The sequence below is a fragment of the Pungitius pungitius genome, chromosome 2 (genome assembly GCF_949316345.1).
Source record: "Pungitius pungitius chromosome 2, fPunPun2.1, whole genome shotgun sequence".
NCBI lineage: Eukaryota > Metazoa > Chordata > Actinopteri > Perciformes > Gasterosteidae > Pungitius > Pungitius pungitius.
In genome coordinates, this window is record NC_084901.1 from 1,773,917 (window position 1) to 1,790,485 (window position 16,569).

At 48.4% G+C, this 16,569-nt stretch overlaps 1 protein-coding gene across 7 annotated transcripts; it reads right to left on the bottom strand.

Moving 5' to 3' along the window:
• Positions 1 to 1,491: 1,491 nt before the first annotated feature.
• On the bottom strand, positions 1,492 to 14,364 carry gata3 (GATA binding protein 3). 7 transcript variants are annotated; one of them, XM_037462003.2, is made up of 7 exons: positions 10,170 to 10,614; positions 9,609 to 10,019; positions 8,355 to 8,831; positions 6,245 to 6,301; positions 6,042 to 6,088; positions 3,805 to 3,930; positions 1,492 to 1,865 (listed from the first exon to the last, which is right to left on the bottom strand). In XM_037462003.2, exons 2-7 carry the CDS (start codon positions 9,841 to 9,843, stop codon positions 1,575 to 1,577), a joined length of 1,233 nt encoding a protein of 410 aa, XP_037317900.1. In that variant the 5' UTR covers positions 9,844 to 10,019; positions 10,170 to 10,614; the 3' UTR covers positions 1,492 to 1,574. The 7 variants fall into 7 exon arrangements, with proteins under 7 accessions (XP_037317900.1, XP_037317896.1, XP_037317901.1 ...); XM_037461999.2 differs by having other exon boundaries at positions 8,298 to 8,831; XM_037462004.2 differs by lacking the exon at positions 6,245 to 6,301 and having other exon boundaries at positions 1,493 to 1,865; positions 10,170 to 10,613.
• Positions 14,365 to 16,569: the final 2,205 nt, after the last annotated feature.

Genomic DNA, 16,569 nt, shown 5'->3' on the forward strand with positions numbered 1-16,569 from the left:
TGTGTGCGTGCGGCACTGTGTGTATTTGTGTGTCGGTGGGATGAGACAAAAGACCCTCTCTGGCCTCTTTGACCCCGCCGTTTGATTTGTTCCTCCATTGGTGTGTTTATTTCTGCTCTTCCTGTTTGCACTCAGCTGACCATACAAGTGGTAAAGAATGCATTTATATATATATATATATATATATATAAATACATCTGTATATATTTTAATGTGTCAAAGGCCACACACAGGAGACAGAAAAGACGGCTCTCGACCACAGGGCTAACATGTCAACAGAGATTAAACTAGTTTATTATTTTCAAAGAGGAAAAAAAAATACGAAACAAAAAAGCAGTCATATTTTACACTAGTGATTATTATTAAATTTTTACAACCATTCAGTCTGCATAACATAAAGAAATAATTCTACATCTTTGTTTATTTCGTATTTTTGGTACTCTGATTTATACATACAAATAACAAATACAGGAACTTTTTTCACAATGCATATAATCTGTGGGCAGGAAGAAAGTCTTTCAGAACAAATGTGTGTGCGTGTGTGTGTGTGTGTGTGTGTGTGTGTGTGTCAGCGTGCACGCGTCAACACAAAATCAATTGCCCGAGACCTATAGCACATCCAAAAGTAGAAACAAAAAAAGGAGAGCCGCTGACTCTCTGCAAACTTAATGCAACACACTGGACGCAGGCAACAAACAGAGTCCTGCCCTCCTCAGAAGCCCCCCCCTCGTTTTTTCTTCCCTCTGGGACTCCGAGGCGTCCTCTCGTCTACTCGTACCCTCCTCGTCGTTGCCCCGGGGGGGCATTGTTTCCTTTTTTGTTTTTTTTTCTCACTAAATTAAAAAGTCTTCATTAAATGTACTGTATTTCATACAATTTGTACAAATATATTCAACGTCTGTCTCTCCAGCCAGAGGAGGAGGAGGAGGAGGGGGAGGAAGGAGAGGAAGAAGAAGAAGAAGAAGAGAAGAAGAAGAAGAAGAGAAGAAGAAGAAGAGCGGGAGTGGGTGGGGGAGGGGGTGTTTCCTGTTACACAGGTGCAAAGTGAAGGGAGGCGGGTTTAGGGAGAGTTCATTGTAAAAGTTTCTCAATGTTCTCGTGATGTTCGTGTGTGCATGTGTGTGTGTGTGTGTGGGGGGGGGGGGGGCGTTGAGGGGGATGGCTTTTTGTACACAAATGGAGCTCCTTATGGTGGGGTTCAGCCGCGAGGGCGGCCGCGGCATGTTGGGGGCTTGAAGAAAATGTTCTCTCATTCCCTGGAAAGCAAAATCCGCCCCCCCCCCCCCACCAAGAGGCCAGGGGGCCACGGTCAAGTCTGCAGAGCATTCACATCGCAGAGGTACACTTTGATTTTATAAAAATAAGATACAACGGAGGACAAAGGAGGCGAAGGCCTGCTGATCTCTCGCCTTCGGGGGGGGGGGGGGGGCAAAAGGAGCGGGGAGGAGGGGCGGGGGGGTGCCGGGGGGGGGGGGGGTCGGGCTTATTTGTCTTTTGGGGGACGTAGAAGCAGAGGTACCGAGGGGTGTGGCGGCGAGGCCCACGGCGCGCGGGGGAGGCGGGGGGGTGGAGGCCTAACCCATGGCTGTGACCATACTGGAAGGGTGGTGGGGGGCGAATGAGAGGCCGGAGGAGGGGTGCATGGGTGTGGGGGTGCTCAGCATGTGGCCGGAGTGCGAGAAGGGGGGGAAGGAGGACATGTGACGGGACAGGGCGGCCGGGCTGAAGGAGCTGCTCTTGTCCATCAGGCTCTTGGAGAAGTCGTCCATGCCGTCCTGGGACTTTTTGCTCTTCTTGGACTTGCTGGACATCTTCCTGTTCCTGGTCTGGATGCCTTCCTTCTTCATGGTCAGAGGTCGGTTGATCTGCTCTCGAAAGGAGACAGAAAGGAGGCAGATTAGTATTTTGTCTTTAAAAAAACAACAACAACAACAAAAAAACAGAAGAGAAACGTCGCCGAATGTGGAGCAATGAATCCTGAAGTGAAACACACAGGATTCTGGGAGACGTAATGATTTGTAATGGAGTCCCATTACGGGGCCGACCTGACTGTCCCATCATGAAACGGATGGTTGTTTATACCCGTGTGTGTGTGTGTTGGGGGGGGGGGGGGGGATTTAAAGTGTATCTGAGGCCTTGGCTGTGCCAGAGAGAGAACAGGGGGGACGGAGAGACACGGCGTGCAGAAACCGAGACGGAGAAAAGGCTCTCTGGCAGCCGCCGCCGACCACGGAGACACATGGCCACGGCGGCGCCGGCCTCCGCCAAGTCCTCCTTCCTCCTCCTCCTCCTCCTTGACCGCGCGGCCCGTCTCCTGGCTAAAACTGCCCACAGCTGCCGTATTCCAGCAAAGGTTTAGCCGAGAGCCGGATGATGATGATGGAATGCGCGGCTTCCTCCCAGCGGGGGGGAGAACGCCACTTTCACGGCAAGCGGCAGAGATTTGTGGTTTTATTCTCTAAAGATGTGGCTTTCTCTCTCTGCCTGTCTTCTCCAGTAAAGCCGGCAAACTGCCCCCCCCCCCCCACCCCCACCCCCCCCCCAGAGGATAGAAGAAAGAAGCCCCGGGCCCCTCCGGGCCGCCGCCCCGGCACATCAAACAAGGCGCAGCGCCAAGGCGTTTGAGTCAGTGACCGCCGGAGAAAACACACAGACCCTCACATCCTCTCTCCCTAAACACCAGCAGCTAACCACCAGAACCGCCCCCCCCTCTCCCCTCCCCCCTCCCCCTCCCCACCCACCCCACCGAGCAGAGAGGTGTCAAAGCCAAACACACTTCAGTCAGAGACGGGGGAGATGAGAAAGACGTGCGGTGACTCAGACCCCTGATTACTAGAGAGCCGGGTGTTCACTGTGGACACCTTTTGGGGGTTTTCACGAGCGGTTTACGTGAACTCACACACACACACACGCACACACACACACACACGCACACACGCAGGACTTTGCTAAACTCCCCATGAAGAATGTGGAATTTGTTTCAAAGGGCGCGAGCCCCAACAGGAGCCCGGGTTTACCCTGAAATAAACTAGGCCGGGGGGGGGGTCGGGGGTCACTTCACACGCTGATATGTAAGAAATATTTATTCCTCTCTCTCCGAATGCGTCTCTGCAGCTACCTGCCAAAAGGATCATGGGAAAAATGATTTAACAGGGAGCGCTCGCGTGACAAGCAGGGCAGGAACCTCTTCCCCTGACACACTGAGGGAGGGGGGGGGGGGGGGTGTGTGGTCAGAGAGAGGGGGGGGGGGGGACACATTCACTACATGTGGCCTTTGAGCAGTAATTATTATTATATGTTAGGGCCACAATAGCTGTTTGATTAAAAGTGACAGTTTTTGTAGGATAGAGAGAGAGGGGGGAGAGGGGGTGGTGGGGGTGGTGGGGGGGGGGGGGGGAGATAAACGGGTCCCAGGGGTTTCAGATTGAGGATGTGAAATGATGTGGTGAGGGCTAACCAAACCCCAAAACGAATCAGGCGGATTGGTGGTCAGAGGGGGAGGGGGGCAAGGGGGGGGGGGGGGGGGGGGCTCAGGGTCCCTGGCGCGATTGGAACCAAAAGGCAAGAAATATGAAGTCGGAAAAAATAGGGGGGGGGGCTGGAAATTAATGGAATTATAATTAAGCCCCTCCTTTAATATTCAGAAGCAGGGCGGCTGCGGGCTTCGTTTTAGATTCACACTTACTGCCAATAAATCACATTCATTTGTTATCTTCGTGCCCCGGAAAGTCTCTGCAGGGACCAGTCCGACCCAATATTCTCAGGAGGGGGGGGGGGAGGGGGGTAGGAAGCTTCGTTACTTACATTGTGCAGTTTGTAGTACAGGCCGCACGCGTTACACACCGGGTCCCCGTTGGCGTTCCTCCGCCACAGCGTCGTCGTGGTCGTCTGGCAGTTTGCGCACGACGTCCCCGCCCGTCTGGCCGCGGACTGCAGCGCGCAACACGCGGGAGAGAGAGGGAGAGAGAGAGAGAGAGAGAGAGAGAGAGGGAGAGAGGCCAGAGAACGTCACATGACCACGCAATGACCCAATGAACAAGCGGCTTTATTCGGACACGTTCAACGGCCGGAGTCGAGGGCGTCGTTTCTTTTAGAAAGCACTGAAATGCACTTTGAAATCGGGCGATTTATTTGGAAATGCACCAACTTTCATGGTGCTTATCCGGGATATAATAATAAAAAATATAGGGATTTAAATACATTGAGATAAAGGTTGTGCCTTAGCAGATACACGGCGTCTTACATTTATTTCATTGCATATTAACTGCATTGTTTTTATTTTTCACTCACGTGCATCAAGTGAAGCGTTTTAAACGCCGTGGTGGTGAATACAGGCTTTATTCTGACTGTGCGCGCTCTTAATGTCCACCCATACTTCATATTCTGCATTCAGTGCAAGCTGAGGAAAATACTTTCAAATAAAGACTGAAATAGCAAAAACAGAGCTGCTTTCACTCGAGGCTAAAAATAGAGCACATACCTCCTAGAGAATAAATATTTACAGAAGACATAAAGAGCAGTGGTTTGAAATGGGAGAGCTATTAAATGTGATTAAATTGCCCCTCCTAAAGTTCATCCTTGTGCCACGAGGGCTTGTTTTAAACCTGGTGACGTTAAACAACAGGAGCGAAGAGGAAGGGCCTGAACATGTGGATTCAAACATGGGACACCGTGGATAGAATAAATGAACACATCATGCAGTGAAATGAACCACGTGAGCACGTAATTGTGCGCCAATTAAAAGCATAATAATGGAAAAAGAAAAAGTGGTTATTTTTAGCTCGCCGCAGGCCACCATGCAGTGAAAGTCATGTCTTCCCATGGATTTAGCTGCCTGTCTTGCTGCAGTGGTTTGACATTGATGTTATAATCCTCAACAAAAAAACAAAACAATCAATAGACAGGTGACCGCAAAGGACACACGTAAGGTAAAAGTAAAGGGACTACATTATCTCGGGGAGGGATTTCCAATTATACACACGTGGTGGCCTAATAACCCCTGCTGCTGCGCGCGTGCTGCGAATAACCAATCAGATCCGAGGAATAAGCCTCTTTAAGTCCATATTTGATCCGTTTTATGTCTGCTTCTGATATTTACTTTCACTGCATTTTCTTCATTCATCTTGTAGATTTAATTTGTTTATGAATTATTAGACCAATACACTTAAATGCATTTAAAAAAAAACGTTTCGGCCCATTACAACGTTAAATGTGAGCAGGAAAGACATCAGTTGGTTAATGTTGTTCATTTTTAACTCAAACGGCCCTAAATACTTCTCTGGTGTATTTTTCATTTCTGCCCTAAGAATAACTTTCGGCTCCTCCATAAATAAAAATAAAACGACAAGGTCAAATGTTGCGTGGCAATCACGCACCTGACCCGCGTATTTAAGGACAGATTGTAACACTAAACAATCTCAAGTCGTGACTCTGCTGGCCTCCCGCAGCCCCTTTCTGTTATGACTGGGAAGCGGCCTGTGTTGTTAAAGGCGACTTATCTGCGCTGCTCAGATATCCGGCAGCCCTTTCCTGGGGAGGAAGGTTTTCACATTAGAGGAAAGAAAAAAAAAAAAAGGGGGGTCCAGAGGCGGCACTGCTGGACGGCCATCTTTGCGAATGAGAATTGAGAATTATTTTGGTTCTCTTTTTTTCACAAGAAGTCATGGAAGGTGTGTGTGTGGAGGGGGGAGGGGGAGGGGGGGACTTCTCTAAAGCTCGCGAGAGGGCCTTTCCCTAAAAATAACTGCAAAAAAAAAAAAAAATAGTTGCAATTGTAAGAATTGCAAAAAGAAAAATGTATCGTAAATACTAGAATGTCAAAATAATGGAGCTCATTGAATGCAGGCCTGCAGCCACAACTCTTTAACGGAGGCAATGCAACTCCAAAATACACATTCAGCCCTAGTGTTTGAACAGAATACTGTGAATCAATGACAATTTTAGCAAATAAAAAATAGCAACGTCATTGCATTTATTAAAAAAAAAAATAATAATAAAAAAATGTGCAGTTTTTTTCTAAGGTAGTATCTGAAAACAGAGACCTGCACTTGTCGAGTCAATTTCCTGCAGCTAATAGGCCTACTTCTTCCTGGATAGGGGAAAAACAGAGAGAGAGACGGAAATGTCATCAATAGAGAAATGTGGTGGAGACGTACCAGCCGCCGCTTGGGTTTGATGAGAGGCCGGTTCTGCCCGTTCATCTTGTGATAGAGTCCGCAGGCGTTACACAGATAGTGACCCGTACCGTCCCGCCTCCACAGCGGAGTAGACGTGGCCCCGCAGTTCACACACTCTCTACCTTCTGCAAGAGCCAACACACGCGCGCACACACACACACACAGAAACAAACACACGCACAGGACACGGAGACAGATCAGGTCAGTTGGTCCCTTTGAAAATAATTCGTAATGCATATAAATGATGCTGTAAAGTTCTGTTTGCATCAAAACAAATTACATTCATGTAGCATTGCAAATGAGTTCTACTGCAGCAGGTATTATTTATAGCACTCGCACAAACACACACACACGCACGCACATATGTGGTGAACACAGCGTTAAGGTCCTTAAGGTATTTTTATCTTCATAAAATATCACAAGGGATTTTCAGACTGAGCTAAATTAACTTTGGTCCTTATAAATTATAATGAATCGCCTCCTTCTTTCTTTCTTTCATCAGCCAATCCCTCATCGTGATAATAATTACAGTAATAAAAAAATATGTAGTATGCAAATGGCATCTTTGAACACGCGGCGTCCTTTGTCGTGGGCTGAGTGACAGCGTTCGCATGTGTGAGTGACACTTGGGGTGACACCGACAGGTGAGACGCGCACTGACGGTTTGATTAAGAACGGGCCTGAAAGCGAAACAAAGGGCGCTGCAGCCACCGTCGGATTATTTGAAAGCACAGGGATTTTTTTTTTTAGTGCAACGCCGAGGGCATTTTGCATTTTCATGCAGCCACACTTCCCCTTTTTTTATGCGAGATGCAAAAACACAAAGCTCGACTTCTTCACACATACAGAGAGAGAGAGAGAGAGAGGCGCATCAGTTCGAGTCGTGCTGCTTGTCGACGCTACATGAGTGTGTGTGTATGTGTGTGTGTGTGTGTGTGTGTGGGGGGGGGGGGTGGGGGGTGAGGGGGGGTGGTGTACAAAGTAAAAACGGCCAGGGACCGTGCAGAGCACTGCAGTACAAACAGGCCTCTCCATTGCAGATTTTGCATGATGCTGACGGTGCGTTCAGGCTTCCAGAGAAAGGAAGTTAACACTAGCCTTCAAACAACGGTTAATGCTCATCAGATCTGGAAATATCGCAAAACGCAAATTATCTCACATTATGCTCCGATTAAAAAAATCAGTATTTGCATTAGGAGTGTGATGTAAAATAATCCCGATGATATGCATCGACTAATCCACTGTTTTCTATAGCCGCTGATATTAATCTCATTACAGGAAAAAACTGCTTTTCAACAACCTTTAAAATAATTACCCCCGCGCTATCAATTTGGAAGGATATCTCCCCCCTCTCTCTCTCTCTCTCTGTCTCCCCCCCCCCCCCCTCTCTGTGTCTCTTTCCCTCGGCGGCGGCTCCCTGAATGAACGAGCAGCATCCGGTGCTCCACCGCTGGATAAACAATGCAACTGTGGCGCGCACTGGCCTGACAGTAATGGGATTATCTTAAACATATAAACGGGGCGACAGGGCCCAGAGAGCTGCCCCCCCCCCCTCCCCCCTCCTCCCCCACTCTCCCTTTCTCTCTCCCTCGCTGTTAGTGTGGAGGACAGCGAAGGGGGGGATTGACACAAATAAGTGTACAGCATTCAACTCTGAACTCTGTTGAGATGTTTTTTTTTGGGGGGGGGGGGATTCAGGGAAGAAGTGAGAATAAAATAGTTTTAAAATGTATTTTGTTATTTTTTACTCTAAATGTAGTTAATGTATTAATGAATACATTCAATATGTTTTCATTGGTATTTTAACGCTCCATATATAACTTTTGTTGTATTTTTATTTGTATTATTATCGTTATTCTGAATTAATATGTTCAAATGAGTGCATAAAATAATATAATTTCTACAGTTATTATTTCTACGAGGAAAGAAAGAGCATGGTGGTATTTTAATGCGCCTCTTTAGAGGACAGGTCGATGGCCTTTGGCCCCGAAGGAGCGTTTTCATGAGAGGGATGAATGAGGTGCTCATGGGCATTCCTTCTTTTTAAGTATGAGATCATTAAGGCTGCACATCTGGGGAATAATGTTAGATCAAAAGGGAATGTAATAAAGCGCAGCCTACCTGAACAGGACCTTGCTTTTGGTCTTGTTTTGGAACCATAACTAGAAGGTGACCCACCTATCAGGCTACTTGGTGGGAAGAGGCCTGGGCCGTATTCGGGCACATAGGATGGGTATGTGGCGATGGGGTGGTGGTGGGCAGAGGATGACCCTGCTCCGATTGATGCCACGCTCCGGCTGTGAGCCGACTCCAGTTTCATACTCTCGGCCAGGGTCACCTGGTACTTTATGCACTCTTTATCCTCCTGCCGCCCGGAGCTGGTCCCCGGGTTGGATATACCCGGGTCCGGGGACACGTCTTTCGGCGGGGTCGGGGGAAACGTGAAGAGGTGTGGACTGGAGTGACCGGTGGACAAGGAGGAGGAGGAGGCCGGGGGGTAGACGGACAGGCTGGTCGGGGAGCCGTGGTGCAGGGGGTTCTTGGGGAAGGGGCTCAGGTTCCAGGGAGAAGTGCTGTGGTGCGGCGCGATGCCTTTGCCCCCCTCCAGCCAGGGCAGGGAGCCGTGCAGTAACGAAGGACGGCACACCTGGCTACCTGAGGCAGCACAGAAACACAAGAAAACCGTCAAAAGCCTGGACCCCCAGTCCGCAGGGCCCGGACACACACACACACACCGGCAGAGGAAACACGAGCTCACATTTACGCACTGATTTACCGGACACGTTTACACATTCTGGTTAATATCGAGCACGGAGATTTCCTTTTGCCCCCAGCTGCCCTCCAACAGAAGGAGAGACGGGCTGGAACCTCTCATGCAGAGAAAAGGGAGTTTCTATTCCACTCCACGGGCCTTGATGCCGCAGAAGAAACAGCGTCGCGAGTGACTGTTGAGGAAGTTCTGGTGCGCAATATGGGGAACTTCACAAATGACTACGTGCCCGAGAATGAAACGTTACAGTGAGGGTAAATATTGTGCATGCGATCGGAAGCGAAAACATGGCTGTTACACAAATATTCTCCGTTTCTGCCAATAAGTTTTAATTTTTAACTCAACACCTGACAATAGAAAAAAAAGCTAAAATTACGCACAGGCTGTCGGAAAAAAAATATTCGGTTTTTTTCAGTCAGATTAATGTCGCATTTTTTTCCGCGTCTGTGAAGTTCAGAATTTTATAATATCGGAGGACAGAGACCAAAGACAAACTGGAGGTAAACCATCGGTTTCACAACACTTCTCCGGTTCAGTCAGGTCTGGATCCCCGTCAGAAAATACAAATAATTCTTTACTGCGGAGAGCGGAGTCAATTACGCGCGAGGATCCAACCTGGATAACAGTATTAAACAAAAGGCCCAACGAGGCCGTGTACTCACTGTGTGGAGGAGGAGGGTACCTCTGGACGGCTCGCACCGAGTTCCCATAGTACGGAGAGACGTGGTTTCCCTGTGCGTCGATATTAAACAGTACATCCACATCGTCAGCGAGCTGATACTGCGAAGGGTCCATGTATGAGTGGCCGAGGCCCGGGTGGTGTGAGCCGGGATGCTGCTCGTTCAACACCGCGGGATGATGGCTCATCCATCGTGGCTGGTCCGCACTTACTTCCATCGCTTTGCTTCTCCGTGTATTCTTCTTTCTTTTTTTTGTCTCTCTTTAGTAAATATTCATGCGCGCCGGAGCAAGCCGGTACAGGTCAAGGTGAGAAAGAAGCAGTCCCAAATCCGTGTGTCTCTATTTTTTAAGGGGAGGTTAAATCCACAGGTTCTGCGCTTGCTTCCGATCACCTGGAGATAGAGAGGAGAGTGGAATTGTCCAATTTTCACCAAATTGTTTACATGCAGCACGAATAAAAGACTTCAACGAATTACGCCGGATTTTGTTTTTTAACAGCAACAACAAACAAAAAAATATATATATTTAAACACGAAACATACCCCACATTGCAAATGCCGCAAAAGGTGATTGTCATATAAATACGTCCAAAGTGGAATGCAGTCCCCACGAGCACAGCTCCCGAACTTCTCCCTCTTACCAAAAAGAAAAGAAGAAAAAAAAAAAGAAAAAGTAAAGAATGCGCGTGTCTCGGGCCGCTCAACAAGTAGTGCGGGGCAACGCGGGGCAACGCGGGGCGCGTTCGTATCGGGCGGCTCCGGTGCGCACTGACCAGCACCAGCGAGTCAAAGTCACTGATCAAATCTCTGTTTGTGCGCAGTTGTAGCCTTCTCCATTAACTGCTCCCCCCCCCTCGCGCGCTCTCTCTCTCTCTCTCTCTCGTCTGTGTGGCTGCTGCTCGCTCAACCTTGCTTTACCTCTCCCTCTCTCTCTATAGCTCCCCCCTTTTCTCTCTTTTTTTTTTTTTTTTTACAGTGAAGGCATTCTTTCAGGATGGCGCCAGGCAGCTCAATGCTTGCAGACAGCTGTGGCGCGACGCAACTTAAGGAGGGTCTGTCAGTGTCATCAGTTAAGGGGAGGGGCTTGCCCTAATTGAATATAACGTGAGCCAGGAGGGATGCACTGTGCTGCATGGTTTCTTTTTTTTTTTCAATGACTTTGTCAAAACTCAATATACTCAAAATATTTAAGTTTGAAATAGGCCTCCTAAAAGTTTACACCAAGTTCTGCATTTAAACACGTTTATGTTAAATATACATGTATACTCCTCCACTTTTAGTGAAAGCATCCGAGCCAATACATTTGAATAAAAGTAGTATGAATGAAAATGATTTGTGTCACACACACAGAGAGATGGGGGGGGCTGCAGGGGAGCCTGTTGCTCCAGGCCAGCGGCACGTTTACGCTTTTAAATTGTGTGACAGTGCGTCCTCTCGCGGTGACAGGAGCATTATTCCCCTCGAGGAAGGACAAGGAAACCTGAGAGACAGAACTCCCAGCCCCCCCTTTGGAAATAGAAGGAGCCCAGCGTGGCCCTTTGCTGGCTGCCAGCTAACGCACCAACATGTGCGCCATAACCTCCCCTCGGACTGACAGGCAACGATGGCTCGTGCCATTATTTATTCAAAACAGTGCATTAAATGCAACACGATATTCGGGATTCCTGCGCTCGGGGTCACGCGGCCCGCGGTGCCGCGCGGTGAAAGTGCGCTTCTCCTCGGGGAAGTATTCTATGTCGGAAGGTTCCAGTTTGGCTTCTTTTGTATTCTCTCAGATTGTCAGAGCAGAGATCGTCCGGGCGCGCGCGCGCGCGTGTGTGTGTGTGTGTGTGTGTGTGTGTGTTTAGTCGGCGCAGCCACGGCGACGTCGCTGGAGGTGACGTCACCGCGGTGTATAAAAAAATAAAATAAAAAAGTCAGGAAATGAAACCCCCTCCTCCGCGGCGCACCAGCCACAGCAAGATCCTGTGTCGGAAGCCTCAGGTAAAAAAAAAAAAAATCGGTTAAAATAAATTTAAACACAAGGCCGCGCGCTCAGGTGACGACTCCAGTGTGTGTTTGATTTAACTAATTCCCAATTTACCCCCCCCCCCTTTCTTTTGATACCGAGGCTGTTCTCAGATAGACTTGGCAGAGCGTTGTTATTTCCCTTTCTCCCGGATAGACCTACCTGGTGGTGGTTGGGGGGGAGGGGGGGGGGGGGGCGTTCCGCACTGAGGCGAACCCGAGGCTGAACTTGGATGCAAACTGCTGTCGCTGCTTTTGTCAAACTGTCAGCGGACTCGCGTAATTATCCTCTCCAAAAGTCCCGCGCAGCGATTCCCCGCCAAAGTGCCCCGTTAAAAGGTGATCGACACGCGGCGGCGGATGCAGATTAAGTTCGGTTTGTTTCTTGACTGGATGTATCCAAGCTTAGAGGACGGGACGTGGAGGCCGTCCCGTGACTCCACGTCTCGAGCCTCGGTGTCAATAACGGAGCTTATTCAGCAGCGGAAGGAGACGCGGCTTTGAAAAAATACAACATTTAAAAAATAAAACAAAGGTTGTCATTTATAATCCCCCCCCCTGAAAAAATACTGTCTCCGCGGAGGGAGAAATTGTGGCTTCACTTTCCCCCCTTTTTCTCCGTCTCTGGGTCGAGAACGAACCCCCCTCCGTGGGTGTATTTTTTTTGCAGCTAATGGCCTACAAACAGCAGCGCGTGTTGTGCGTAAAAGGAGCAGCTCTGCGCCTGATGGCACAGATATGTGATTATGTCAGATGGCTCTGATTAAAATCCACACATGGCACAGTTTCTTTCTCTGCGTCGCGGCTGAGAATTTAAGACACGAGTGGATTATTCCATTGCCAGTGTGGAGGATGAAATGTTTCAGATAAAGTCTGTGTGTGTGTGTGTGTTTACTTTGTGTCACCCCCCTCCCCCCCAATTTCCTGTGTATGGCCGCATCTGCAATTACAATCATTGTTTTTCCTCGTAAATAATAATTCTTTCCGTCAGCTGATGTCAGCAGAGGTCATATACATTAAAATCACACACCAACAATCATTATGAACGTAGTAAAACAACAACAATCTACTACTATTTCAGAAAAAACGTACTTTAAACTTCTTGTATTCATTTTTAAAATAGATGATAAATAAATGATTTTTTAAAACAGGAGAATGAGACATGGGAAATAATTTTATACTATTAATAATTTCATTTCAAAAGCTTTGGTATCCGGGTACCATTTTACAATAATAACAATAAATCCAAATAATAGGACACCATTGCTTTTTATCAAAACGTAAAAAATACAAATAAAAGAAATACAAATACAACTGAAAGCAGTAGATGAAAAGCGTTACGTGTAATGCGTGAAGCTGCGCGCGTGTCCAACAATTGAAGATGGATGAAAGGTGCTACGTGCGCGAGGCATGCGGCAAACTAGTGATACACAAAACACACACGTACTGGTGAAATTGTTTTTTTTTATACACATTTGGAAACCGGGTTAACGAACCTTTATGTAACCCCCCCACCCCTCCTCCGTGAGTCATCTGTCACCTTTCTAGTCTTTTCAAGAAAAGGAGCTGCTGTAAACTATTCAGTCAGCATGAGAACCGACTCGGCTTCTTAGAACAAAACCAGGGCGCCAAATTGTGCTGCCCGACTGACTGCGTGGATTTCCTAGAATGATTCAAATGAGAACGCACTTCACGGGCTGTTTTGTTCGCGCGAAAGAGGAAAAGGGAAAGCAGCAGTTCTTATTTGGTGAAAGGGTCCGAGCCGCGCGGCCTTTTCACCTCCTCTGGATGCAGGAGAGAAAAAACGCTCGGCTATTTTATTTCATTCATTCTGCTGTGAACACGGCGGCGGGTTATTGGTGGGATTTGAATTAAATCCAAGCTGAGAATTCAGCCTCTCGTAATAAAACAATAAAATGTGACCTTTTTTTAAATAAATATTTCCATCACAGCACAACACCAAATCACAGTAAATATCCGCATCCTCTACACTCGCTCTGCCATATCAAGACGTATCGACCAAAGACGACATGGGCGGGGGGGGGGGGGGGGGGGGGGGGGGGGGTAATAAACGGGAATGGAACGCAGCCTCAGCAAACCCGAAACCTTCTTCTTTTAATGACCCGCCGGGAAGGTAATCAGATCAATTTCACGGCTCGTGTGGGATTCTGCGCGCATTCCGCCAACCTGAGCGGCGTATTAGGGTCGTTAAAAACCCTCATCTGGTTCTGAGGTGTGTTAGCTCATATACGTGGGGGAGGGGGGGTGGTGGTGGTGGTGGTGGTGGTGGTGGTGGGGGGGCATAGTTGTCCGCCGTTTTAGGCATCGCGTTTGAAGTGGAAACGGCCAGATGCCATTGAAAGAAATAAGCAGCTCGTTCAGGTCAGCGACAACAATGGCGGACGTTGTGGATGTTGTAGCCAGTATCATCAACACTGCAGACCCCCCCCCCCCCTCCCTCCCCCCCTTTAGATATTGTAGCTACACCCGGCAGATTTCGTTAATTTTTCCGTTTGACTTTTTTTAATTTTTTTTTAATTCTCGCGGTCACAACAAAAGTTTCCCATCGTCCGCAGAGGAGCCGCGAGCCAAGGAGAGAGGAGAGGAGGAGAGGAGAGGAGGAAAGGAGAGGAGGAAAGGAGGGCAGCCCATTGGCGTACACGCGATGCGGAGCGAGTCTAAATATTTACTGACCTGTGGTGGACGAGTGGACGCTTCCCCCCCCCCCCCCTCGCGTCTCCTCTCCTCTGTGCAGACGTGAAGAAAGAGTGACATGGAGATGGAAACGCCGATGGCATTTAGAGAGAGAGAACAAACCCGCGCGCTCTCACATCGGCGGCGGTGTCGGTGCGCGCGTCCCTCGGTCCCGGAGTCGCACCGTCGTCGCGTAAACGTAACACACCGCGAGAAGAGACACACGCGTGCACAGTGGGCTGCACCGGGCGGGCTTGCACGCGCACCGTGGGCCAAACCAAGAGGCGGCCCCCTCTCTGCCGTGCACGCGTCCTCTTCCGGGTCTGAAAGGCGTCACAGGTTAGAGGCTCAGACGCCCAATTAAAGGCAGTGGAATCCAATCACAACGTCGCAATGTAACCTTTTAAACAGGCACACGTGCTTAGTGCGTGCTTTTTTTTAACATGGAAATATAGGGCTACTGTTATTTATGTCGTATTTCCTTTTTTCCTATTTTCTGGAAGTAAATGTAAAGAAACCTGACCAGGTGTCGCCCACTGGCACGAGCCGAACGCCTCGTCGTTACCAGGTGTCACGGAGCAGCAAATGTAAAAACACCGGGCACAAAACACGCATTTTGCAATGGTCGCGTGGGAGAAGAAAATGTTTTAATCGTGCCACTTGAGGCTGCCGTGTAGGTGTACTATCAACGAAGCCGACTAATACGAACGGAGCGTGCACGCGTATTTGAGTCCTGCAGATGAAGCCATGCGGCCGGTTGTCTGATGGACAGCAGAAGATCTGCGCCAATTACACACCTTTCCCCTCACCAACGTGCTGACGGGTTGTTGTTGTTGTTGGGTTTTTTTTTTTTAAACGGCAATGCTTTATTTATTTATTTATTTATTTGTGCACACACGCACGCACAGGCACGCACGCACGCGCACGAGCGACAGAGGCCTGCTAGCCTCCTCGTTGACACCACGGTTCATTGAAAGGAGCACCAAGCCAAATCCGATCCTTCTCCCTGAGACGCGCTGAGGGGGGAGAGGATGCTGCGGCTTTGTGTCTCTCGGCGTAAACTGATCACTCTCAAATCTATCTTTTGGGCGGGGAATTCAATTAAGGTAATAAATTAGCGATAATTGCCAAAAAAACGTCTTTTTATAAACTTACGAATGCATCTGTATTTGTATTTTTTTTTTTTTTTTAAACCGATGAATAATTCAGTATTTACACGCAGTGGAGCTTTTCGTTTACGGAATTAGTATTCTAACATCTAAATAGAATTACGAAATAACACATCCAGATAGCAGCGATTTATTAATCTGCCTCTTGACGTAAATTAAGTGCTTATTTTGGGGTAATTATTGGCTCTTCCATTTTAATGTAAAGGTGAAGTTAATAAGTGATAAATGCGCGTACTGATTGCTTTGATACAAGCTACAAACGTGTAAACCACAGATAATTAAAGCATAATATAGGTGAAATAAAAAGATTAATTATAAGGGGTGAATAAGGAGAATCAATTTGTTGTTCTGTTCTGATAGAATTTAATAAAGGAGAAAAAATCACTGGGATTTTGAGAGGGAGCGGATATAAAATGACGTGCTTTTGGGGGTTTGGAGGGGTAAAGGGAGGGGGGGGGGGGGATTCCGAAGAGTCGATCCTTAATTAACTGTAAATGCTTTCGGGTTTACCGTCTCCGTTACCGTCCACGCAGAAGCACTCCAGTCTCTGCCGGTTTTTTTTTTTTTTTGGGGCGTTACAAAAAATGGCGTGATTCTTTTGGAATTTAACCCGAGCTCCCCGCGTGACAAAAACCTCCAGTACGTTGGTCCACAACAACAACAACACAACAACCAGCACGCGGGCCTTTCTCCGTCCCAGCTGATAATCCCACCGAGGAGCCAAAACGTCACCTTTACGTTCTGATCAAATACAGCAGTCTATGGTCCCCATGAAACTCCCACCTTTTTAAAGTTCATTTTGCAGTTTGCAGCAGCACCAGATCCAGTGAACCGTTATCTGTACGCGCCCCCCCCCCCCCCCCCACCCCCACTCTTCACCCCCCCCCCCCCCCCCCCCCCCCCTCCTGCACCGTGGCTTTTCTGCCCCGCTATGGCGCTTAAACGGAGTAAATCACCCGCGGTCACCCGCTTTTATAGCTTCCCCGAGCAGCCTAAATTTTATTAGACACTTCCCACTCTCCAAAAGTGAAAGAAACGCTGCTGCATCTAACCCCCCCCCCCCCCCACCACCC

Excerpts from the sequence above, each read along its gene's own strand:
- gata3 (XM_037461998.2), bottom strand. The coding sequence starts at position 9,843 with ATGGAAGTAAGTGCGGACCAGCCACGATGGATGAGCCATCATCCCGCG. Across the intron at positions 6,302-8,297 it reads AAAAGCAAGGTCCTGTTCAG|AAGGTAGAGAGTGTGTGAAC; the intron begins GTAGGCTGCGCT and ends TGGCTCTTGCAG. Across the intron at positions 1,866-3,804 it reads TGTACTACAAACTGCACAAT|ATCAACCGACCTCTGACCAT; the intron begins GTAAGTAACGAA and ends TTTCGAGAGCAG.